The 27049-nt window shown below is 49.0% G+C and overlaps 1 protein-coding gene across 1 annotated transcript in view; it reads right to left on the reverse strand.

The window, feature by feature from the left end:
- The window catches only part of rapgefl1 (Rap guanine nucleotide exchange factor (GEF)-like 1), a 79369-nt gene that overhangs the window by 30065 nt on the left and 22255 nt on the right, over window positions 1–27049 (reverse strand). Inside the window, exons 3-9 of the mRNA XM_072487401.1 lie at window positions 19783–19861; window positions 15845–15995; window positions 11798–11895; window positions 9619–9655; window positions 4638–4716; window positions 3647–3820; window positions 172–269 (exon numbers count right to left, since the gene is read on the reverse strand). Of these exons, the coding sequence (XP_072343502.1) occupies window positions 172–269; window positions 3647–3820; window positions 4638–4716; window positions 9619–9655; window positions 11798–11895; window positions 15845–15995; window positions 19783–19861 (716 nt within the window). The remainder of the gene's footprint in view (window positions 1–171; window positions 270–3646; window positions 3821–4637; window positions 4717–9618; window positions 9656–11797; window positions 11896–15844; window positions 15996–19782; window positions 19862–27049) is intronic.

A 27049-nucleotide genomic window follows, 5' to 3' on the forward strand; every position in this document is an offset into this window, starting at 1 on the left:
AGAGCAATGAATACTGGGTATGTGCAAGAGGCCAGAGGTGGAGTAGCACAGAGATCTCAGAGGGTTGTCAGGCTTGACAAGGTTACTGAGAGAGAAGGTGCAAGACCGTGGAGAGATTTGAAAACACAAGATGGCACTTTTTTGAAATATGAAGGGGAGTTTCTGTCTCACCAGCGACTCCACGGATTCCTTTGTGCAGGCGAACAGATGAGTGTTAACGCCCAAGGTCGTAAACACGGAATCCTCATCCAATCGGAACATCGTTTTCTCTGCAAGAACAAAAGCAAAATGTATGAGGGTCACATCGGAAGCACAGGCTCAGTGTTACTGAGGCAGAAAAGAAGATGGTGAAGAATCATACTGGACTCGAAACGTTAATTTTGATCTCTCCCCACAGATGCTGCCAGATCTGTTGAGCTTTTCCAGAACTTTCTGTTTTTATTGAAGAAGGTGGAGGGACATTTACCAGCCCCGGCTCAATATTACGGCCTCAGTTTAGGGGAGAGCACAGACACATTTGAAATTAGCGGCTGGGCAATTGTTATTGGCATTTCATCTTCCCCATAATCCAGTCTCCCTTTTAGATAAACTATGAATTCCACCAAAAAGGATGCAGCATCTCAGCCGGTTACTGCATGTCCACTCAAGTATAGCTGCTTGTTCTCTGAGTTTAAAGTAATTTTAACTCAGTGACAGTACCCTCTTGTGGCTTCCTTACTTTCTGACTGCTCCACTCAGTGCTCTCTCGCTCCCTCCTAAGTGTCAAACACACTGTCAACATGCTCCTCCTCCCTGCATTGAAACCAAGATTCATTCCTGTATGGGGCTCAACATGTTGCAACTCCTCCAGCCTCCAGTCATTTGATTCCAAGCTTGGTGTCACTGCTTGCTAATTTACCTGGCTGTAAGGTATTAGCTTTGGTTTAGTTGGTTGCACGCTCATCTCTGAGTCAGAAAGCTGTGGGCTCAAGGGCCAATCTGTCGGCTTGCGTACAGGATCTATAGGCTGATGCTCCAGTGTCTGTACTGAGGGAGTGCTGCACTGCTGGAGGTGCCGACTTTCAGTTGCAGTGTTAAACTGAGGCCGTATCTGCTCTCTCGGGTAGTTGTAAAAGATCTAATGACACTATTCAAAGAAATGATGCGGAGATGCCGGCGTTGGACTGGGGTGGACGCATAAAGAAGTCTTACAACACAAGGTTAAAGTCCAACAGGTTTATTTGGAATCACTAGCTTTCGGAGCGCAGCTCCTTCATCGCTACGCTCCGAAAGCGAGTGATCCTAAACAAACCTGTTGGACTTTAACCTGGTGTTCTAAGACTTCTTACTATTTGAAGAAAAGCAAACTTGTTCTTCCTGGTGTCCTCCCTACAATCAAGATCACTAAAACACAATCTGGTCATTACTTCACTACTGACTGTAGGATCTTGCTCTGTGAAATTTATTTGCTGGTTACAACAATGATTACACTTCCTTGGCTGAATATGCTATGGCACACCCAGAAGCCATAAAAGGTGCTCAAGACTCACGAACCTGGGGCTGGTTTAGCACAGGGCTAAATCGCTGGCTTTGAAAGCAGACCAAGGCAGGCCAGCAGCACGGTTCAATTCCCGTATCCCGAACAGGCGCCGGAATGTGGCGACTAGGGGCTTTTCACAGTAACTTCATTTGAAGCCTACTTGTGACAATAAGCGATTTTCATTTCATTTTTCATTTCAAATGCAAACCTTCCTTTCTCTTCTACTCCTTTTAAACTTGTGGTGTCCTGCACTCCCAGCCTCGGCTTATAGACAGACTACTCATTAAGTGTACTTAGACTTGATGTTGACAGCTGACTCACATGTATTAGTTAGTTCAAAAGTCAAGAATATAGAGGGGGGGGGGGCAGCTAAATCTAAGAGGAAGGAAAGGCGAGCCACGGGAGGGGTGGGGGGGGGGCAGGATCGGGGAGAGGGGGGGTAGAGGGAAGAGACGGAACAATAGAGGAGAGCCAGGGAGGGGGAGGGGGAGGCAGGGAAACGTTAACAAACTTAACGTCCACAGGAAAAGAGAAAACGGGGAAGACGGGAGGGCCGCAGAAGCGGAAGTGCGCAGAAGCGGAACGAGACGACAACGGCAACGAACTCTGTCTGGGAGAAGCAAGGGATGACAACACCACGAACAGATGCCTACTTATGTGTGTAAATAATTTTGCCAAGTGTACAGAGCTGCTGCTGTTGAGCGGGGGGCATAATACCGTCCAATGGCTTCTCAGGGAAAATTAAACGTCAGCAGCAGCAGCGACCCGTAGGGGAGTGGGGGTGAGTGCTCCGTTGGGAGGGTGTGGGAAGACTGTGGGGTCACGTCTAGTCAATTGCTATTGTATATCCTCTTTTTGCACTATGTTAATGTTCACTCTATTTTGCTGTGTTAGGATTATTACTATTTATTATGAAAAACTTTGCAAAACTTTAATAAAAAAATATTTTTTTAAAAGTCAAGAATATCTCACACTTCAAAGAGTTTTGTGCAAGCTGAGTTCTCTGGCGGGTGAGTGGGGAGACAGTTTGACTCACTGACACTGCTTTCCTAATAATAGATTTGCAGAAGGCACTTTAGTATTGTTCAGACACCAGAGGAATTAGAAGGATGGTATGGGATAATACCACTGAAAGTCAGGACTCTTGGCATCCAACCAATCACAGACAGAGGCGCAAGAAGAAAGTAGCACCAATATCAGCCTTATTTAAGGAAGGACGCAAATGCATTGGAATCAGTTCAGAGAAGGTTTACCAAACTCATACCTGGAATGGGTGGGTTGTCTTATGAGGGAAAGTTGGACAGGCTAGGCTTCTATCCGCCGGAGTTTGGAAGACTAAGAGGCGACTTGATAGAAACATTTGAGACCCCGAAGGGTCTTGGTATGGTCGATGTGGAGAGGATGTTTCCTCTTGTGGGAGAACCTAGAGCTGGGGGAGTCACTGTTTAAAAATAAGGGGTCGGCCAATTATAGAATTTACAGTGCAGAAGGAGGCCATTCGGCCCATTGAGTCTGCACCGGCCCTTGGAAAGGGCACCCTACTTAAGTCCACGCCTCCACCCTATCGTAACCCAGTAACACCACCTAATCTTTTGGACGCTAAAGGGCAATTTAGCATGGCCAATCCACCTAACCTGCACGTCTTTGGACTGTGGGAGGAAACCGGAGCACCCGGAGGAAACCCACGCGGACATGGGGAGAGAGTGCAAACTCCACACAGACACTCACCCGAGGCGGGAATTGAACCTGGGACCCTGGAGCTGTGAGGCAGCAGAGCTAACCACTGAGCCACCGCGGAGATTAGGTGAAATTCCTTCTCTCGGGGGTTCGTGAGTCTTTGGAGCTCTCTTCCTGAAAAGGTGGCGGATGCAGAGTCTTTGAAAATTTTGACGGTAGAGATGGATAGATTCTGGGTAAGCCCAGGGGTGATAGGTTATCGGCGGTAGGCGGGCTGCAGATTTGGGGTTTCTATCAGTTCAGCCATGATCTTATTGAATGGCAGAGCGGGGTCGAGGGGCTGAATGGCCCAATCCTGCTCCTTGTTGGTATATCTTTTATATTTATTACATATCAATTCATAAACCAGCTTGACAAAGAGAAAAGGTTTCAGGCATAATGAGTTCTTACCCCCTGATGATCTTATAGCAACCAGCAGCAGGTTCTTGTCCACTGGCTCCTTTGACTCCTCTTCTGAGTGCTGAAGCTTTTCAGCTACAGACAATACAATCTCCTGCACCGACGCGGACAGTCTGCTTTTAATGGTCACGTAGGAATGATCGCTCGAGTAAACGCGGCAGAAAACTGGTGGGAGAGGGAGGAACGGAATGAAGAGCAGAGTCGGAAGTAATTCAAATAGAAGCAGGCATCAAATCAAACATAAAATCTAGTCCGCGCAGAACCAGTAACAACAGCACCTTCTTTAGAATTCCCAGACAGTTTTTAGGATGTGTCCTAGTTCAGATAGTTATCACATTCTGCTAACATTTCACTCAGTCACCTGGCTAATTGCTACATTTGGTTGTTATAACTCAAGATAGCCAGGCAGTGAAGGGTATAATTGGAGTTCAATCTTTAGGTACTTGAAAGCTTTTATTTACAGCGACGCACATTATATGTTGTGCACCTCCAGTCCAACAATCAGTTTCAATTTGCTCCTACATACAAGGGCAAGGATGAATCCCTACCATCTGAGTACAATTAAATGCCCAATTAACACAGAATTAACTTGGTTGCTCGGAATATCTTTGCATACCCAGAGATGCATCATCACTTTGCTGCTTGTAGCTGAATGGAATCATATGTTTGGAAAGCCACTAAGTCGGGCTTGTTCCCATTCTGATGTTGACTCATCACCTTGCACACACCAGAGGGCCAGCATCAACAACCGCTCTCACATTCCTGCTCAACAAGTGAATCAGTCCAGCTCAGTCGCAGCTCAGTGAGAACCAGTTCAAGGATGAATGTGCCCGAGTTTCAGTGAGAGGGGACGCCCTCTTAAACAGGGTTTCTTCACTGTGATCGGAAACATTTACCTGGCTGGTTTGGTTCATTTGAGTTGGCCCGGTTCAGCTCACCAGAGCTCCTTGCACAGTAACAACGGGGAATGATTACAACTTACTCTCATCTGTGCCGCGTAGCGGTTCCCTCTGCTGCAGGCAGATATCGGTACGACTAAAGTGACGGAACAGAGGTTTAACCTGTTAGAGAGAGAATTAGAGCGTAAACAATTTGCTGTCTCCTAAACATCAAGGAGCAGGATTTCTGTCCATTGGGATGAACATATTATTCAGCAATTTATCGGTAAAAGCCTAAACTTACTTGCAGAAACATTACTTCCAACAAGAAGGGCTGCTTGCTCCACTAGTTTCTTCCTCTACTGTTCCCTAATGAATTTGTATCACTGGTTGGTTCTCATTATCATACAAAGAGCAAACTGTAATGCTGTTCCTTAGGGCTGGGTTGCCCAGTTAGGACTGTGCTTACCTTAAGGCAGGTATTTTTTCTGGTCCTTTCCCCACCCAATGTTGATTCCTCCTTCAGTTGCTGAGACCTCGCTGTTAGGAAAGGTCAATCTAAACGCCGCCAAATTGCGATTTCTTTTCCTTCTTCCTCAAATCCCACCCTGTGACCGTGTTTAAGCTGTCTCTCTGACTCCTGGCCTTATGTCTCTCCTCCTTGGAGCAGATTGGCGTGGTTGTGGCATTAAGAGGTGCTGCTTAAGTGCAGTAAATGCTTCACCGAGGACAACACTTCAGTGCAGTGGATAAAAGCAAATTACTGCGGATGCTGGAATCTGAAACCAAAGAGAAAATGCTGGAAAATCTCAGCAGGTCCGGCGGCATCTGTAGGGAGAGAAAAGAGCTAATGTTTCGAGTGCAGATGATCCCTTGTCAAAGCTGAAGACAAAGAGTCATCTGGACTCGAAACGTTAGCTCTTTTCTCTCCCAACAGATGCTGCCAGACCTGCTGAGATTTTCCAGCATTTTCTTTTTGGCTTCAGTGCAGTAATAAGGGAAACGCTACATTGACTTGTCACCTTTCCGGTTGGGCATTAAATGACATTAAATGTTTCAGATGGTCGAAAATCCCGTGGGTGGGATTCTTCCAGCCCTGGGCCGGGCTGGAGAATCCCGGCGAACGGGCCACGCCGCCCCGACGTCGGCATGCGATTCTCCACAGTGCGGAGAATCGGCGCCATTGGCGCCGGCGTGGTTGGCGCGGCGCCGGTCGCGGGCCGCTCTACGTGGCCGGACCGACTATTCTCCGGCCCGGATGGGCCGAGCGGCTGTAAGAAAAGAGCCGAGTCCTGCCGGCGCCGTTCTAACCTGCTCTGGGCCGGCGGGACCACGGCGTGTAAAGGTCGGGTGGCGGCCTTTGGGGGGGGGGGGGGGCCGACACCGGGGGGTGGCCTCCGATGTGGCCTGGCCCGCGATCGGGGCCCGCCGATCGGCAGGCCGGCCTCTGTAACTGGGCGCCTCCTTTTCTACGCACCGGCCCCTGTAGTCCTGAGCCATGTTGCGTCGGGGCCGAAGGAGGACACTGTGCATGCGCGGATCCCGCGGCGCGTAGTTCGCACCGGGATTTCCAGCTGGAGTGGCGCGAACCGCTCCAGCGCCGTGCTGGCCCCCTGCTGGGGCCAGAATTAGTCGTGGGAGCAGCCCGTTCATGCCGTCGTAAAATGCGACGGCGTTGACACGCTGCTGCGGGATTGGAGAATCCCGCCCCATAGCTTTATCTGGACAAGAAAGGGGAGTTCTCCTGATGCGCTAGAGAATGTGAGTAAATCAAAGTTACCACATGCTAATAAACTGCTCACCCCAACCAGTCCATGCCTGTGATTAACTATCATGTGAGCAAGTGAATGAAATGTCACCCCAGTCCCAGATGACCATAGGCTGCTTTCCCCTTTTGAGCCAGAGAGAGCTGACGTGGTGGTGGTTTAACCTGAGGGTCACCACACCTCAGGCGAGGGGCAGGGTTGAGAAGGCTTGATGGATAACCTCAGCCGGTTCTGGGAATTGAACCTGCGCTGGTGGCGTGGCTCCGCATCACAAACCAGCCGTCCAGCCGCCTGAGCTAACCGACCCCCCCCCCCCATGTGATTAGTAATGCTGCCCTGGTACCATATTTCTTTGCCCCTTTTTCTTTCAACCACCATTTCAGTCCAACCTTGAAGAAACTGAACCACGAAACCTGGAGTTAACTTCCACGGCCTCACATCTGTGTAAAGTAAATCTCTCCCTCTCCCCACTCTTCTAAATCTGTTACTTTTAATCTTGTGCCTAATCCCCTTCATCTATCCCTCAACCAGCTCTACCAAAGCAGCTTGACGAGTCATTCCTTTTAGTGGAATCGTGCTGTGCACAAATTGGCTGCCGTTTTTGTCTACAAAATGATAGTGACTACAAATCTAAATCTGATTGTCTGTGAAGGACATTTCAGACATTTTGAAGACATGAAACATGCTAGAATAGTGAGTTTCATGATTTGTGAGCTGTGTGAGACGGTTTGTTTGACCCAATAAATGGGTGAATTTGGTTCTTCTGCTGCCACAGAATTACGCAGATTTCACAACACGGAAACAGACTGTTTAACCCAAACAGTTATAGTGTTGCTAGTTATCCCCCACACTGGCAGCTGTTTTAGTCCCAGGTGAACATCTGCCTTTGTTCTTCATTCCTTCGGGCGCCTCTCTAACCAATTCCTAAATATTGACATAGGCCGAGACCTTCCGCCCGTTCATGCCGGTGGGATTTTCCGGTTCTGCCGACGCTGCACTCCAACCGGATTCATAGCGGTGAGGAAGTGCATTCAACGGGGAATGCTTTTGACAATGGGGGGGGGGGGGGGGGGGGACCAGAGGCGGGACTCTGCGATCCTGAGGCTAAGTGTTGACGCCGTCGGAAACGCCGTCAGGGGGCCAGCACGGCACTGGAGCAGTTCACGCCGCTCCGGCGGCTGATCCCGGCGCGAACTGGGCGCCGCGGGATCCGCACATGCGCAGTGGCTTCCTTCCATGCGCCGGCCCCGATGCAACATGGCGCAGGACTACAGGGGCCGGCCCGGAGGATAGGAGGCGCCCAGCCAGAGAGGCCGGCCCGACGATCGGTGGGCCCCGATCGTGAGCCAGGACAGATCGGAGGGGCCCCCCCCACTCCCCCACAGTTAGCACTGTTGTTTCTCAGCTCCAGGGTCCCAGGTTTGATTCCCGGCTTGGGTCACTGTCTGTGCGGAGTCTGCACGTTCTCCCCCGTGTCTGCGTGGGTTTCCTCCGGGTGCTCCGGTTTCCTCCCACAGTCCAAAGACGTGCCGGTTACGTGGATTGGCCGTGCTGAATTGCCTCTTAAGTGTCCAAAAAGGTTAGGTGGGGTTATGGGGGTTGGGTGGAGGTGGGCTTGGGTAGGGCGCTCTTTCCAAGAGCAAGTGCAGACTCGATGAGCCGAATAGCCTCCTTCTGCACTGTAAATTCCATGTAAATTCTATATGTAGTAAAATGTTGTTCTCCCAATTATGGACTTTTATTAGTGTTGAGGTACTGAATGGAATTTTTTTTAAAAATAAGCTGATTTAATTTATTATGCCTTTTCCTTCTAACTCTCTGCTCACTGCCCTCATGATTGAGTTCGGTTCTGCCATCGATGTTGAGCAGAAAGTTCCGACAATCTGGAAAACCTGTCTCCATTCTACTACAACACAGATTTAATTCATCTTTTCTTCACTAAGTCTGTATCATATTGGTCTAAAAGGAGTGGGGGAGGGAAATCGGGCGGGGGGGGGGGAAATAGTGTCAGTGCTGGGAAGTTTGAACCTTTCATTTTAGTCACCCTTTGTTCAGGTAGAGCTGTGGACAGATGTAGAGTGGAGCAACTCCCCAGTAATTCAATCTCAATCTCTAATCGGGTTAGCAGTCCTCAATGTGTTCTCTGAATAGGATCAGTGCCAATTTGTGCCATAGTCGTGATCTGTGAATGCACTGAAAGCATGGGCAAATTTACCACACCCACGTTATGGGGATAGGGTGGAGGTGTGGGGATAGGGTGGATGTGTGGGCTTAGGTAGGGTGCTTTTTCCAAGGGCCAGTGCAGACTCGATGGGTTGAATGGTCTCCTTCTGCACTGTAAATTCTATGATGACAGCAATGACGTCAGGATATCCTTGAGGTCAATAGCTCGGTTTGAAAAGCTGAACTGTAATGATGTCTATGCGCTGTCCTCACAGACTGGAAATTGGCCGCAGACATCAGGGGCGAAATTCTCCGGTATCGGCGCGATGTCCACCGACCGGCGCCAAAAACGGCGCAAATCAGTCGGGCATCGCGCCGCCCCAAAGGTGCAGAATCCTCCGCATCTTGGGGGGCCGAGCCCTAACCTTGAGGAGCTAGGCCCGCGCCGGACTGATTTCCGCCCCGCCAGTTGGCGGAAGTGCCCCGCCAGCTGGCGCGGAAATGACATTGCCAGGCGGCGCATGCGCGGGAGCGTTAGCGACCGCTCACGGCATCCCCGCGCATGCGCTGTGGAGGGAGTCTCTTCCCGCCTCCGCCATGGTGGAGACCATGGCGAAGGCGGAAGGAAAAGAGTGTCCCCACGGCGCAGGCCCGCCCGCGGATCGGTGGGCCCCGATCGCGGGCCAGGCCACCGTGGGGGCGCCCCCCGGGGCCAGATCGCCCCGCACCCCCCCCTGGACCCCGGAGCCCGCCCGTGCCGCCTTGTCCCGCCGGTAAGGTAGGTGGTTTAATCCACCCCGGAGAATCGCGCGGGGGGGGGCCCCGCCAACCGGCGCGACGCGATTCCCGCCCCCGCCGAATCTCCGGTGCCGGAGAATTCGGCAACCGGCGGGGGCGGGATTCACGCCAGCCCCCGGCGATTCTCCGACCCGGCGGGGGGGGGGGGGGGTCGGAGAATCTCGCCCCAGATATTTAATTCACATGGGCAGAGGTGGTCTTTAACCCATCAATCTTCACTCAATTTCAAGACAAAACCCATGGGTTAACCCATTGGACCCATTCAGTCCCCTTTATAACCAGTCTACTCTTTAGTTTCACTCTTTATCGTTTAAAAGCATGTCGGGAATATAAAAAGTGAGGGGAGTTTTTTCTTTACCTGTTTCTTTCTCAAGTGGCTGCATTCCTCAGGTGCCCTGTGTGTGAGGTAAATAAATGGTGTTAATACTGGAGCCTGTGTCACACTGTGAGTCAGCATTATCGTACAGATAGAGAAAACCATTAGGGTGAACACACACAGGGTGTTGTTGACAACTACAAGGGTGTAAACAAGTTTACCATTTTAATGAACATCACTATCAGGGGATGGGTTTTTTTTGCTCTGCAGGCTGAGTCAGAAACTTCAATGACTCTAAGATGTGTAATAAAACATCACTTAAACAAGCCGGGGTATTGATCTCCAATGGTGGTGCATCTAATCGAACCAACTAAAAAAGAATATCAATAAATATGTTTGCTCCAGCGCGAGCATAGTTTACCCTTTGGATAGTTCAGTTGTCTTACTTTTGGCTAATAGGACAGGAGTTCCTGGGAATGTTTCACTGAGGATAGTAACCCTGGTTGGAAGTTTCAGCCTCCAACCACAGGCCTGGATTCTCCGCCGCTGGTAGCGGGGGTTCCCAATGCGCCGGGGAATTGGGCATCCGGGGGTGAAAACAGGATGGGCGCCCTTTGCGATGCTGCAGCCCCTCGCTGGCGGTAGGATTGGGGTTCACACCCATGTGCCAGCGTGAGAGCGCAACTTGGTCCTAATGGCCTATTGACCTCCACTTAGCGGGCCAGGCACTAGATTCTCCGGGCCCTCGTGATTCTCCAGTGCTCTAGGCCGGGAATCACGTGGGCGGGGGTCACTACTGGTATTTACCAGCAGCGTGAAGCTGACGTGGTGGATCTCAGGGTGAGCCATTGGGGTAAACCCTTAAGGGAATTGCCCCCAGAGTCCACCTGAGGGCCAGGCTCTCCCGCCTGCAAGGCCAGACCTGATTCGCAATGTGGGCGGGGGTGGGGCTGCTTTGCGATGCTGGAGTGACCAGCCGCGGGGCCTCACGATCGAGCTGCTTTGTGGAAATGGTGGCCCGGAAGCGGGATTCCCTCGCAATCCTCGCCGTGTATAAATTTGTACGGCAAGGGATAAACACTTCCTGATTTGCGCTCCCAACATTTTTCGACTAATAGAAAGGCATGCAAAGAAAAATTTAAAAAGTGCACAGATAAGGGTAGAGTAGCGGTGTGGTTGTCCAGTCGAGGTGACAGGGGTTTGGCTCCCATCACCGGCAGTTTATGGATTCATATTTGGTTTAAAAACAAAATTTGGAAATTAAAAAGCTGGTATCAACAAATGGCATCTGACAATTCATCAGCTCTTTCAGCATGAACCCAGATGGGAAACATTGCAGACTGTTTGGCTGGAGAGGCCATCGCAACCAAGTCAGATTTTACCCTCACCTTGCAAACTTTGCATGACTAAGCAACTAACTGCCCCGGAGACCCCCTTCCCTCTTTAGTCCACAGGTGCTATGGTCTTCAGTCCCCCCACCGTAACAGAGCCGGGGCTGAGTTTGGCCAATTTTCCATACACCAAGGATCTAGTTTGGAGTCCACGCTTGACCTTAATTTCAATTCTACCCGCTATCCAGCATAGTGTCATGTGAGAGTACCTTTAAGAAATGGATGTTTAAGCAATGTACCTTTAAGAAAATAGTGATGTCAGAGTGGGTGGAGCTGAGCGCAGTTCGGCCATTCTGAGGTTAGTTCTGAGTTTTTAGTTTCAGTTTGAGAGAGCAGCTGGGAGTGTCTGTGTGTTTTGCTGAGAGCTGCAGGAAGGAAAAGAGCTGGTCTGGTGATTTCTGCAAATCCAAAGACTATAAATATATTGAATGTAACCTGTTGTGCTCCTATTTTTGAAGGGTTGAAGTCTTTTGGATGTTTAAAAGAACAGTTTGCAGGATTGGGTAGTGTTGTATTATTTTCGGGGTTATCTTTGAAGTAAGAGGTGTTAAGAGATCCAGTGTTTATTTAAAAGGTTAATTTGAGTTCATGGAATAAACATTGTTTTGTTTTAAAAACCACATGTCCATAATTGTAATACTACACCTAGGGAACAAGCCGTGTGCTTCAAAAGCAACAATCCATTAAAGGTGGGAGTTGGGTGAACTCCATGATACATTTTGGGGTTCTGAAAACACCTCTCCCATAACAATAGCTTTGAATTTCTCAACCGTCTGGCTCTCCTACACTATGTTGTATACAGCTTGTATTTACTCAGTGGCTCTCCTCACCTGTATTCCACTGTTTCCACCATGCGCTGAAGCCTAGTCAATGCTTCTTTCAGATTAGGATAGAGGTGCAGGTCCTTTCTGGCGTTAGCATTCAGGTCCTATTTGATATAAATAAGTACAAAGGCATTTATTTTCTCAAACTGCCAAGTTGCTGAAGTACAGCAATATGTGCCTTTGCAAAATATTATTGCATATTTTGCTTGTGTGGAAATAGGTTCAGACTCAACAGATTTGCAATCATTGTATTGAAACGCTGACACGAGCAATGGCATTTTCGATATTACGCCGAAAGCGGTGATGGTGATGAGGTAATGATGGAGCACAAGAACTTAAGTGGAACAAATTCAGAGTTTGAGGTCAGGGCAGGATAAGGGAGGATAAATTTAAGATGTTTGCAGCACAAAAGAAGGGCATTCAGCCGTGGCTGCCGTCACTTGCGCTGCAAGAATCCCAGAGCAAACACGCTGCTTAGAACCACTGAAAAATTAATTTAGTCCCAAACTTCAAAAGGAAATCTGTGTTGAAGGATGATGAATGTTTGGAATGATCCACTGGATGGGTAGGGGGATTGAAAGCATTGGGATCTGGTTGGGTGAGGTGCTGGCTGAGCAGAATGGACGATCTGGCTGTAAAAGGCGTTTCCTCTGTCCACGCCCTGGCACCAGCGAGGTGTGGACCCTGACAGCCTGAGCTAAAAGCAGCTGCCCTTTACTCAGACAGGCAGAACACTCAGCCCGTCTGTTCACAAACCTGGTATGAGCCTTCCTCAAACAGCAGGGGAGCGCTGCAGCCAGCAAACCAAAATCAGGTCCCTGATTTCTCAACGCTTGTGCACGAGCTGCTTATAGCTGAGAACCTGGAACTACAACACATAGCAGACAGCCTCCGCTGGAGGCAGGTCTGCACATCAATTGGCTACAAGGTTCCTGATATGGACCCCGGCATGACTAATAGCACAGAATTTGTCCAGGTATTTCAAGAGCAATACCCGAGGATTCCGGTGGCTTTCTACATGCGCAACAATCCCTGATAACACTGAAGCTGTACACTGCAAGATTGTTGGGATTAGGTTCAGCAACTTGCATTTGATTCATCTCAGCATGTCACCACAATGTATCCTAGCGATGGCTCAGCAGGCAACATACTTGCCTCTGAATCAGAAGTTGGAGATTTCAAGACCTACTTTAGCAGAAAACTGATGCTCCTCTAGAGCTGTACTGAGGGAGCGTTGCACTGAGGGAGCGTTGCACTGAGGGAGCGCGGCACTGAGGGAGCGTTGCACTGAGGGAGCGCGGCACTGAGGGAGCGGGGCACTGAGGGAGCGCGGCACTGAGGGAGCGCGGCACTGAGGGAGCGCGGCACTGAGGGAGCGTTGCACTGAGGGAGCGCTACACTGAGGGAGCGCGGCACTGAGGGAGTGTGGCACTGAGGGAGCGCTGCACTGAGGGAGCACTACACTGAGGGAGCGGGGCACTGAGGGAGCGCGGCACTGAGGGAGCGCGGCACTGAGGGAGCGCTGCACTGAGGGAGAGTGGCACTGAGGGAGTGCTGCACTGAGGGAGTGCTGCACTGAGGGAGAGTGGCACTGAGGGAGTGCTGCACTGAGGGAGTGCTGCACTGAGGGAGCGCTGCACTGAGGGAGTGCTACACTGAGGGAGCGCGGCACTGAGGGAGCGGGGCACTGAGGGAGCGGGGCACTGAGGGAGCGGGGCACTGAGGGAGCGTGGCACTGAGGGAGCGGGGCACTGAGGGAGCGGGGCACTGAGGGAGCGTTGCACTGAGGGAGCGCTACACTGAGGGAGCGCGGCACTGAGGGAGTGTGGCACTGAGGGAGCGCTGCACTGAGGGAGCACTACACTGAGGGAGCGGGGCACTGAGGGAGCGCGGCACTGAGGGAGCGCGGCACTGAGGGAGAGTGGCACTGAGGGAGTGCTGCACTGAGGGAGTGCTGCACTGAGGGAGAGTGGCACTGAGGGAGTGCTGCACTGAGGGAGTGCTGCACTGAGGGAGCGCTGCACTGAGGGAGTGCGGCACTGAGGGAGCGCGGCACTGAGGGAGCGGGGCACTGAGGGAGCGGGGCACTGAGGGAGCGGGGCACTGAGGGAGCGCGGCACTGAGGGAGCGCGGCACTGAGGGAGCGCGGCACTGAGGGAGCGCGGCACTGAGGGAGAGTGGCACTGAGGGAGTGCTGCGTCACCTGTGCGGTCGGGAACTCAGCCCATCAGGGGCGGAGCATCGGGGGAGGGCCATCCGATGATGCACCAACGCCACTCCAACGGCCTACGGCGCGTGACGTGATGATGCCATGGCGGAAGGGACGGAGAATAGAAAACCGCCGTCGCCCCCGATTTGGACATCGGCAGGGATTCTCCGCCCAATCTCCGATTACGATATTGGCGTCAGGCAACGGAGAATCCCGCCCCTTGTATTTTTATAGTACCTTTTGTAATGTAGGAAACGCAGCAGCTAACCTGTGCTCGGCAAACTCCCACAGACAGCAATGTGAAAATAACCAAATTGTACTGAAAATCTGAACTGAAAACAGAAAATGGTGGAAATGAGCTGCAGGTTTGACAGCATCTGTGGAGCATCTCTCCGGGGACACCTCTCCGGGGACACTGCCAGACAGCCTGGGCATTTCCAGCATTTTTGCAGCCAGAGGTAATTTCTTCGCCCCTTTTAGTCCATATATAAAATATCTCAACAAGTTATGGTTGGATGTCAACAAACGTTGGTACACAGATCGGATATGGCTCAAGGAGGGAATGATTAGCTTTTGGCAAAGGTGCATTTCCTTTCGGGGGGGTCAGCCATTGACTGGTTCATTCCCCATGATGGTGCCTTGACCAATCAGAGTCAACCTGCTTAGTTTGAATTTAAACTAAAGCAAAGCAGTTAACTGTTCCTTGGTGCAGTCTCTATGTCAACAGCTCTACCAGTCAAAGTTCAATTGCAAACCAGTCAGAAAATCTCTTCCCATGCAGCACAAATTGTTGCTCCCTTTAGAATTGGTACCCTTGTAAATATGTCCTGATAAGTGCAAGACAAAAAGCTTTGACAGCATGCCTCTTTTTTCGGCAATTCTGGATCCATTGACTTGAATGGATCTTTTTTAAGAATGGTGAGAGTTGTTTTCTTCAGAATATTGTTGATTATTTTAGAATGCTGTGGATTGTCTCGGCTGCTGGAGTACAATCTGCGTTTACAATTTGTTAAAATGTGAACAGAGTTTTCAGTGCAGGTTGCTGGATGTAAATTGGCCTGAAGCCTCCTCAACGAGATGGAAGCTCTGAATAAAAAGTTGTCTTTTTTTCAGCTTTGTGGATACAGGGCATCAACCAGGCGAGAAAAAGGCCTCATGGATGAGCTGCATAAGTATAGTAACGTTGAGTTTACATAGCTTGCCGGAGGTAATGCGGAGGTAATGCGTATGGCCTCTTTACGTATCTGTTTTCTTTTGTGATGTTTATTGAGGGATAAATATTGGCCAGGAAAGTGGAGATAACTCCCCGGCTTCTCTTCGAAGTAATGCTGGGGGATCGCTTACATCCACCCAAGCAGGCAGAAGGGACCACGTGACATCTGAAAGATGACACCGTTGACTGAGCAGCACTCCCATCAGTATTGCACTGGAGCATCAGCCTTGATCTTTTGTGCTCAAGCCCTGAAGTGGTACTTGATCCCAGAACTTTGTGATTCAACTGAGTCACGGCTGATACACCTATAGGTTAGCTCATAATGTCGCAAATAATATTATTACGCACACCTATAATTCTGGGTTTTTGGAGCAGGCACATCAGCTATAACGAATACCAATGCCAGTTTGGAAAACTAGGGTGGTCTCAGAAATCTATGAGTGAATATATTACAGCATAGTAGATGCAGAATTCACCCTCTTAAGCATTAAATTTTATGTTAAACAATAATGTTTATTTCAGTTTTCCTGCATCTGCGGTATTTTTTAATTTTTAACATGGCAGATTTTTCAGATGCAGGAACAGAATTTCAGTCAGGAAATACAAAGAATTACCAGGGCCAATCTCCTACCTTCAGCAATCTTACAGCAACTTCATCTTCCAGCAGAAGATCCTTGCATTTCTCTGCCCATTCGACTGTGACTCTCAGAACCGTCTGCTTCCTCAATTGAGGGTAGGCTTCACTCCAGTTCCCAGCTCTTTCAGAAGCACCCGTGCAGTACGTAACACGCTGTTAAGGAGAACGGCTGCCAAATCTCACAACACGTGCCCGTTCTAGCTCATCGAAGGGGAGAAGGGCCATTTAGAAAATTTGAAATCAGCTAACGTTTGGCCACTTGCAGAAAGTGGCTGTTGAAGATACGATGGTATCAGAATCTCCCACTGTATTTTTGTGTTTTACTGAGTGTTCATTCTGATAAATGACATGTGCAGGTAGTTTCAGGTACTGAGTTTGTTAACTAGTGCACTGGGTATTGGATTTAGATGGTCAAAACTGCCATTGTAGCACTAGAGACTGCTGAGCTCCATCACCCCATGGTCAGCGTCATTTATAACTTGGTTTCCATAAATCAGTAGGTAATACCCTCTTCGCTCACTCTCAAATTCTTCTCCTCTCCTGAGGGCGTGTTAAACGTCCTGTTCCATGTTTGTGGATAGCCCCCTTTTTGGCTTCTGGTTAGTCTGCCAATTCCCAAGCTCATCCTCGCCCAACTTAGTACACAAGCAAACACGTGCACACAGATCACAAGGTGGTGACCGCGAGTGTTAATTTGAGCCGTTCTCTTTCCTGGGTTCCATTCTGCGGTTGAGTCCAGTGCTGCAAATTCAGTGCAGCTTAGGAATGGAGCTGGGACCCTCCCTGTCCCGAGTCCCTCAACTCCCCACTGAGTCAGGCATTCGCCTGCTAGGCTAGCAGAAAAGCTCAGGGTGCGTTATATTTGAATACACCGACAAATAGAGGGGACTGAATTGATGCAGGGACTGAATGTGGTCTCTAAGGATTGGATTGGATTGGATTGGATTTGTTTATTGTCACGTGTACCGGGGTACAGTGAAAAGTATTTTTCTGCAAGCAGCTCAACAGATCATTAAGGACATGGGAAGAAAAGGGAAGAAAAGAAAATACATAATAGGGCAACACAACATATACAGTGTAACTACATAAGCACCGGCATCGGATGAAGCATACAGGGTGTAGTGTTAATGAGGTCAGTGCATAAGAGGGTCATTTAGGAGTCTGGTGACAGTGGGAAAGAAGCTGTTTTTGAATCTGTTTGTGCGTGTTCTCGGACTTCTGTATCTCCTGCCCGATGGGAAGAAGTTGGAAGAGTGAGTAAGCCGGGTGGGAGGGATCTTTGATTATGCTGCCCGCTTTCCCCAGGCAGCGGGAGGTGTAGATGGAGTCAATGGATGGGAGGCAGGTTCGTGTGAAGGATTGGGTGGTGTTCACGACTCTCTGAAGTTTCTTGTGGTCCTGGGCCGAGCAGTTGCCATACCAGGCTGTGATGCAACCCGATAGGATGCTTTCTATGGAACCATGTTTCAATTTTTTTCGGTCACTGTCAAGTGCTCCATAGAAACACAGCGTGCAACAACAGGTTGCTATTTGTGGAATGTGTAGCCCGGCAGCCACAACAACGTTGCTAGTGTAGGATTAGGATGGGATTTAGGGCAGAACAGGGTGACTGGGGTTATTATGAGAGAGAATTATTAGGCTTACGTCTACAGAACAATACCGCTTTAGATTATGCATTCCTCGAGATCCCTATTATTAATGGAAGTCCTGGATGACTAAGTGTTGCTTGGGATAATGGAAGCAACGTTTGATAGGTAAATACATTCCCTTCACGGGAACTCAGCTAGGCAGGGCAGGAGAGGCTCAGGTTTCATTCCAGGCAGAGCTGAAATGACTGACCTCAGTAACGAGGGTGGTCAAAGTGGTCCTCGTACTCAGCACCAGTCCATTAGAGCACAAGACATAGGAGAAGTAGACCATTCGGCCAACCTGCTCCGCAATGTAATGAGACCATGACTGATCTGATCTGATAATCCTCAGCTCCACTTTCCCCCCTTATCCCCATGACCCTCGATTCCCTTGCTGATTAAAAATGTATCGATCTCCGCCTTGAACATACTTAACGATCCAGCCTCCACAGCTCTCAGAGGTAAAGAATTCCACAGATTCACTACCCTTTGAGAGAAGAAATTCCTGCTCACCTCTATCTTAAATGGGTGACCCCTTAATCTTGAGATGATGCCCTCTGCTCCTAGACTCTCCCACAAGAATAACTTCTCAGCTACTCTGTCAAGCCCCCTGAGAATCCGATATGTCTCCAGAAGGTCACCTCTCATTCTTCTGAACTCCAATGAGTACAAGCCCAACCTACTCAACCTCTCCTCATAAGAAAATCCCTCCATACCCGGAATCAACCTCGTGAACCTTCTCTGGACTGCCTCCAGTGCTGGTATATCTCTTTCCCAACAACATATACTTATATAGCGCCGTTAACCGAATGAAAAATCCCAAGGTGCTCCACGGGAGTATGATGAGTATGACACTGAGCTACACATTAAGCCAGGTGAACAAAAGCTTCTGGAGATAGTTTTAAGAACCATCTTAAAAGGGAGTCACAGTCTAACAGCCTCACGATAGAGGCTCATTTGTGAAAATTGGCCACTTGGGTGAGGAACCGGTCTGTGGCAGGGACGTGGGTATGCCGGGAGTCGGTGGCCGTGAAATTGGCAGTCACGGCAGTTTTCCGTCAACTTGGGGACGAATGTTCCTAAATGTTGGCCCAAGGCTCAGGAAGATTTGATCCTTGGGTCTCATGTGCATGGAATTGGCAAGCTGACCCTATTGATAATCCTTGTAGGGGGATCTGTGGTGGGGGGGGGGTGATGAAGGGGTTACAGCGGCCTCCAGTATTTTTCTACAGCGGGCGGCACGGTAGCACAGCGGTTAGCACTCTTGCTTCACAGCTCCAGGGTCCCAGGCTCGATTCCCGGCTTGGGCCACTGTCTGTGCGGAGTCTGCACTTTCTCCCCGTGTCTGCGTGGGTTTCCTCCGGGTGCTCCGGTTTCCTCCCACAGTCCAAAGATGTGCAGATTAGGTGGCTTGGCCGTGATAAATTGCCCCTCAAGTGTCCAAAAAAGGTTAGGTGGGGTTACTGGGTTGCAGGGATAGGCTGGAGGTGTGGTCTTAGGTGGGGTATTCGTTCCAAAGGTTGGTGCAGACTTGATTTGCCAAAGAGCCTCCTTCTGCACTGTAAAATCTAATCTATGATGAGGTGATATTCTTTAAAGATCCCTAGTTTGGCCACTTTATTAAGTAATTAATTAGCCATAGTCCAAAAAGCACAATAAGTATCTCTCTCCAAAAGAGAGAGACAATAAAGAACCACTCAACATGAAGCCCGGGATGATGAGGAGGCAGACCCCCCCCCCCCATGAACCAGCACAACCGGGGGTTGAACCTGCTCCACTGGCATCATTATGTATCACACCCTAACTATATAGCCAACTGAGCTGTATGGTTAGACCCCAAATATTTGAGTGGACCATTTGGGCGTAGCATGCTCCCACCAGTTGAAACAGGCCGGGGACCCTGATTTGCAAGTTTTAGGTGCATAGTGCCCGCTCCGGAAGCATTTACGCTTGCATCTGGGGATCAGGGGTTCGACAGGTCGGGACCTGAAATCTGTTCCCATGAAGCGAAAAGAAAATGGTGCGTGAGTAGGCTTGCCTTCTCAGGCGGAATGCAGAGGACATGAAAGAGGGGAAAAAAAATGAAAGATCTATGTTCATATGCGAAAGATTGTGGGAGGTCTCCAATTTACGAAAAGTAAAAAGCTGAGGATGATAATTAATTTGGGTGTGCATTCGTTTGCGAATAAATGACAATTTACCCAATAGCTGGTGATAGGAATATTATAGGTTTTGTCAAACAGACGTCGATTCCCGTTTGATTTAATAACGAGAGTGAGGCAATATTTTCCAAAGGAAGGATATTGTTTGTGTAAGACCTGCAGCAGCCTGTCAGTTGGCATGAAGACTGAGTGGGTGAGGAGGAAATCATCCAGCAAAGTTTCTGCAAGAAGACAAAAGAAAATCATCAGAAACATGCTAATATATATTATCACCTTTATATAATACATAAAGAAATATTTTACACGCAACTTTAACCGTGGCGATCTCGTTGTAGCTAATGACACTGTGGCAACCAAAAAAAGCCTTCTGGACCTGAGCTCTCGTGGTGAGGTGCGTGGCAAAATACAAATAAGGTGTCCCACCCCAGGAGCATCTGCAGCCACTAACTGGGAGGGCCTGGCCTACAGCTCCTGAGAGAAGCTGTGAAAATAAGTATCAACAAGACTGGTTTGGGATTCTTGGCAGCCTGAACAAGGGTGTAACACAAGATTTGGAGCTTGGGTGGTTTTCACTATAGAGTCTCCAGGCTTCAGTTTTTAGAGTCTAATGGTGCTGGCACCCACCACTGCTCCCTTCCACAATAAAAACGCAAAGCGCTGAGAAAAACTCAGCAGGTCTGGCAGCATCTGTGGCGAGACTAACGGAGTTAATGAATCGAATATGACACTTCATCAGAACTGGAGAGCGGTAGGAATGTGTTGCATTTTCTGATGTTGAAAAAGGCAAGGGGAGAGACATATCGGCCATGACTGAACGGCGTGGCAGACGCGATGGGCCAAATGGCCTAATTCTGCTCCTATGTCTTATGGATTGGTCGGAGCAGGTGAAGCAAAATAGAATGTCAAGGATAGATTGGAGGTCAGCAGAGATTAAATGACAACGATGTCATGGAGCACAACACAAATGGAATGGTGGTGATAGTATGAAAGACTAAAGCAGATGTTAATAGCGGAATAAAGGTCAGCACTGTCTGAAGGTAGAATATGTTAACAGCAGAAAAAGAGTCAGCGCTGTCTGAAAGCAAAACATGAGAACAAAGTACAGACTGGCACTTGGGAGCGGTGGACAAAATGGGGGACAGAGTTCATGGTCTGAAGCTGTTGAACTCAACGTTGAGTCCTCTTTCTTCTTCCCCACTTGGCTGTCATGCACTTCCTGAGTTTTGCTCTGGAGATTTGCGTTGTGTGCAAGAGAGTATCAAAATGTAATTGTGTTTCCGGAGCTGTGACAGGAGGAGAAAATCCCTCACTGGCTTTTTATAAAGATAAGAATAGATCATGGAGGTCATTCATCTCTTGCTGCCTCTCCTACTGGAGGAACCTAAGGTTTCTCTCCCTCCCGACACTCATCATCTGCCTCTTGACTGACACTGCAGTGCCTGGAAAGGAATTAATCTTTCTGTACAGAGATGCGATTGCCAAATTTGAGGACATAGAAACTCATCCAGAAGTTGTGGCTTAATTGGCCAATTGTGCCTTGAATTAACTGTTGGCCCAGTGATAGGTAATATTCATGCTTCTGGTACAGACGGCCATAGGCTTAACCCCCTTTCCAGTATTAGGCAGCCAATCTAGCCTCGAATGCTAAGGGAACACTTCATTGTCGGAGGAGCTGTCTTTCAGGCGAGATGTTAAATCAAAGTCCAGTCTGATCTAAATTAAACATTCCATTCAACAGCATAATATGAATAAGAACAAGGGTTTTCTGGCCATTGCTCATACTATTCACCAAACAAGGTAACGCTCAATTGCTGGTTGCAAGGCTTTCTGTGCCCAATTGACAGCTGCATTTGCTTAGGTAAGCTACTGAAGAACTTAATAGGCTATGAAGTGTTGTGAGTCATTCTGAGTTGTAAAAATAATTCTTTAAATGCAAGAACATTTATTTTCTTTTTCAAAAATATATATATATATGATCTGAAATGTGGATTCGAAGCTACTTGATACAAAGCATTTGGAAGTTTCCTCTGATGACTGCAAAGGTCCTATATGAAGTGATTAACCCAGTAACAATGTGCCAAAGTGGCCCTAATTTGACACCAGTTTGTCAACTCAGGCAGACGTCACTGGAGAGCAGGTGTAGGATTAATACAGCCATTAGAAAAAATAGAAATTCAATCCCATCAACCTGGCAGGATTTGAACTCAGTTTTTGAATCATAGAACAATACCACAGTGAGAGGCCATTCTGCCCATCATTCCTGTGCTGGCTCTTTGGAAGAGCTATCTTCAAAGGTAAACAGTCAGGCTCCTTCCTGTGCAACTTACTATGTATCTAAGCAGCAGCTCTGAAAGAAAGACTTGCATTTAACAGCGACTTTCGCGACCTCAGGATATCCCGAGCCACTTTACAGCCAGTGAAGTACTTTTGAATCACAGTCACTGTTTCCTGTGTTACAACATTTCACAAATACTTCACTGGCTGTGAAATACTTTGAGACATCTTCTGGTCATGGAAGGTGCTAAATGAAGGCAAACCTATTCACAGCTACTCAGCAGACAACAATTTAATTATCCCCACTCCTGCCTTAAAGCCGCTGGGCACAAGAACCCCCCCCCCCCCCCCCACTTTTCCACGTGCCACAGAAGCTGACTGTAAACTGTGCAAATCATGGACACCGCTACTGAATATTTAGCATCAGGGATTGTGACGGGCATAAAAAATTAGTTGCATCACAAAAAACAATGTTGTGGTTGCTATCGGCTTCTTTCACTGAGGTGTATCACAGGAAATGTCTGTCTTCATATCACACACAGAATTCAAACCTGCATCAGAACAGCATTGTTTTTCTCTGACCAGTCAACCACTTAATTGCAAGATAAGATTCCATAAATACACAAAGTGAAAATCATTTACCTGGAATATAAACACACCCATTCAATGGCCCTGGCATCGTGTTTTCACTTTGCATAGGAGCAAATACTGAGGCACAGTGTAGCCACAGACCTTTTTTTAATCTTTGATGGGATTTGAGCGTCACTGAAAAAGCCAGGGTTTGTTCCTCATACCTAATTGCCCTGGAACTGAGCGTCGTACGAGGCCATTTCAGAGGGCAGTTAACAGTCAACCACATTGATGTGGATCTGGAGTCACAGGTAGGCCAGGCCGGGTTAGGATAGCAGGTTTTGTTACACCATCCTTGGGCAAGGGAGCGGCCAATTCCGGCTCCACGTGCCCCAGACTCACAACACAAGTGAATTAACCAACAATTCTTAGAAACATTCTTGAAACCTTTGGCCTTTAGCTGCCCAATGATTACAGTCACCAGGTTTGTAAGTCGAATCACAATTACTGTTTATTTATAACAGGAATAAAGATGAAATATGCAGTAATGACAGCTGGATAACAAGCACGCTAACTACTACCTCTTTTAACTCACTCACCCTCGCCCCCTCTGACACGAGACAGAAAAACACAGAGGGGTGGAAAGGGGTAAAAATAATAAGGATTAAGATCAAAGGGTAAGAGTCCTTGCTTCAGATTATGAATTCTTTGCCCAGGACACTGGTTGATCAAAGCCACATATTCACAGGTGGTGAGGATCTTCTAGGCAGAGTCATTCATTGAGTACGGTATTTAAGATGCAGCAGGCCTTCTGGAGAGTCACTTTCGTTCTTAACTTGAAGGTTCACATTCAAGCCTATTTCTTTCTTGAGACACAATGGGCACGATTCTCCGATCACGGGACAGAGTGCCCGTGCCGTCGTGAACGGCATCCCGTTTCACGATGGCGCGAAACAGGCGCGGGCACTAGCGATGTGGGGGCCAGCGCGGTGCGGGAGCGGTTCACGCCGCTCCAGCCTCACTTCCTGGCGCGCACAGGGGGTGGCGCCAACCCACGCATGTGCGATGGCTTTACGGAACGCGCTGCTCCCGACGCAACATGGCGCGGGGGTTCTGGGGCCAGACGCGCTACAAAGTAGGCCCGGGGGGGGGGGGGAGTGGGGGGAGATGCCGGCCCGCCAATTGGTGGGCCCCGATCGCGGGCCAGACCCCATCAGAGGCCCCCCCCCCCCCCCAGGGACGGAGCCCCCTTCACCGCCCCCACAGGCCGCCCCCCCGACCCTTCGCGCAGACTTCCTGCCGGCAGCGACCAGGTGTGGACTGCACCGGTGGGACTCTACGTTTTTCCGCGCAGCCGCTCGGCCCATTTGGGCCGGAGAATCGGCGGCCCGGCCTAGTACAGCGGCCCGCGACCGGCGGCGCGCCAAACGTGCTGGCGTAAATGGCGCCGATTCGTCGCTCCTCGGAGAATCGCGCACCGCCGTCGGGGCGTGGTTGCAGCGATTCTCCGGCCCGGCACGAGGCTGGGAGAATCGCGCCCTTTGTCTCACATCAAGCCCAGCTTCCAGCCCGTGGTTTAACTTCAAGCCTTTGCTGTCACGGGAGAATAATACCCAGTCTTGCTGGAGAGAGAAAATCAGCTCTCCCAATGGCCTTATGAAGAGAGATTAGATGGGTCTTTTGGGAGAGAACTAGTTTAAATCCTCCACCGAGACTGCAGAACCAAAAGTGAAACTAAAAAGGAACCTTATGGCTCCACGATACATTCCAGAAGGATAATATTCAATCACCGCCTGTTACCGGGCAGATCACAGCTTCTGGGCCAAATCATTGGCAATCAGCTAAAACAATCAAATCGAGTCATCACTGATCTCTCCTGCAATCCTCTGTTTGAATTTTAAGGCACAGGCCACTTTGCCTTAAAGTCACAGGTCCATTGATCATTCGTGGATCAAAACTGTAACAGCAAAATAAAAGGGGAAACAAATGAACAAACAGGGAACAAACAGGTAGGACCCTTACAATTTTCATCCCTAAAGGATTTTAGTAAACTAGATGGGCTGTGACCAAAAATTGATGATCATTTCGTGGTTATGATTACTGAGACTGGCTTTAAATTTCAGATTTTTAAAAATTAATTTAATTTAAACCATCTGTCGTGGTGGGGTTTGAACCCACATCTCCAGAGCATTAATCTGGGTCTCTGGATTACTTCAATAATGGAAAATGCTGGAAACTCACAGCAGGTCTGACAGCATCCAGGTCTGGGTGACTCTTCACATGAGAGGCACGGTAGCACAGTGGTTAGCACTGTTGCTTCACAGCACCAGGGTCCCTGGTTCGATTCCTGGCTTGAGTCACTGTCTGTGCGGAGTCTGCACGTTCTCCCCGTGTCTGCGTGGGTTTCCTCCGGTTTCCTCCCACAAGTCCCGAAAGACGTGCTGGTAGGTAAATTGGACATTCTGAATTCTCCCTCTGTGTACCCGAACAGGCAGCAGAATGTGGCGACTAGGGGATTTTCACAGTAACTTCATTGAGGTGTTAATGTAAGCCTACTTGTGACATTAATAAAGATTATTATCAGAGTCTAGAACCTTTAATATCCAGGAGGTGGCCACTCGGCCCATCGAATCTGCACCGACCCTCTGAAAAGAGTACCCTACCGAGGCCCGCTCCCTTGCCCTATCCCTGTGACGCCACCTAACCTTTGGGCACCAGACTCGAAACGTTCGCTCTGTTCTGTCTACACAGGTGCTGTCAGACATGGAGAATGAACATAGAACATACAGTGCAGAAGGAGGCCATTCGGCCCATCGAGTCTGCGGCGACCCACTTAAGCCATCACTTTCACCCTAATCCCCGTAACCCGATAACCCCTCCTAACCTTTTTGGCATGGCCAATCCACCTAACCTGCACGTCTTTGGACTGTGGGAGGAAACCGGAGCACCCGGAGGAAACCCACGCAGACACGGAGAGAACGTGCAGACTCCGCACAGACAGTGACTCAAGCCAGGAATCGAACCTGGGACCCTGGCACTCTGAAGCCACAGTGCTATTCACTTGTGCTACCATGCTGCCCGATTTTCCAGCATCCGCAGTCATTTGCCTTTATCTCTGAATTACTAGACCAGTGACTTTATCACACCTCTCCCTGTGGAATAAGAATTTAATGAAATGTATATTCACATTTTGTACAAACACTTGACGATGACACATTTAGGAGTATTCCTGTATAGCTTTGGGTCACTATCTAGTGACAGCGTCAGCCATGACCTGGTTCGTAGCACAGGTTGTGTGTTCAAGTCCTACTCCAGGAACTTGGGCAAAGAACTCCAGAATTCAAGGAGTTCTGTCAAACATCCATCTTTTGGATGAGGCCTTGAAGCCAGGCCCTGACTTCATTCTCTGTTGTGTTTAAAAGATCCCATTACTGTGAAGAAGAGCAGAGGAGATCTCTTGGCTAATAGTTTAGTCTCAGCCAACATCCTAAGATTCCGATTATACGGTCATTATCACATCGTTGTGATGGGCCAAGCCTTAATGCCTGTCTTTTTTTGTTGTTGAAAATTATGTGTCTGATATCCATGGAATCTCTGCTTAAGAATCTACAAGTCAGGCAGCACGGTGGCGCAGTGGTTAGCCCTGCTGACTCACGGCGCCGAGGTCCCAGGTTCGATCCCGACTCTGGGTCACTGTCCGTGTGGTTTGCACATTCTCCCCATGTTTGCGTGGGTTTCGACCCCACAACCCAAAGATGTGTACGGTAGGTGGATTGAACATGCCAAATTGTCCCTTAATTGGGAAAAAAAGAATTGGGTGCACTAAATTTATTTAAAAAAAGAATCTACAAGTCAAGTTCATGAGAAATCCATCAGGATGAAGTGTCTGTTTTCCAAATAAGGAGCTCGCACTCTCTTCCTGCAGGGAGGCATTCCAACTATCTGCCTGGGCAGAGGCTGGTCACAAGCAAACTTGTTGGGTAAGTGTTTTGTCATCTTGCTCTTACTTGAAGCCTGGGCAGACAGCGGTTCTATTGAATGGCTACTCCAACTGTTGAGAGGCCAGGCCTTTAACTGTAACTGCCCATTTTGCTACATCCCCATCACAGGCACAGAACCCTTGTTCATATCACCATCTGTGACCCTAAGACATAGGAGCAGAATTAGGCCATTCAGCCCATTCAATCATGACTTATATATTTGTCATCCCCATTCTCCTACCTTCTCCCATAACCCCTGACCCCCTTATTAATCAAGAACCTATCTATCTATCTCTGTGTTAAAGACACTCAGTGACTTGGCCTCCTTCTGCGGCAAAGTGTTCCACAGATTCACCACCCTCTGGCTGAAGATATTCCTCCTCAACTCTGTTTTAAAGGATCAGTCTGAGGCTGTGCACTTGGCCTGTCAGTATTCTGTAAGTTTCAATAAGATGCCCCCTCATCCTTCTAAACTCCAACAAGTACAGACCCAGAGTCCTCAACCGCTCTCCATTCCAGGGATCATTCTTGTGAACCTCCTCAGGACCCTCTCCAAGGCCAGCAGGTCCTTCCCTAGATACAGGG

The sequence above is a fragment of the Scyliorhinus torazame genome, chromosome 21 (assembly GCF_047496885.1).
Source record: "Scyliorhinus torazame isolate Kashiwa2021f chromosome 21, sScyTor2.1, whole genome shotgun sequence".
Lineage (NCBI taxonomy): Eukaryota > Metazoa > Chordata > Chondrichthyes > Carcharhiniformes > Scyliorhinidae > Scyliorhinus > Scyliorhinus torazame.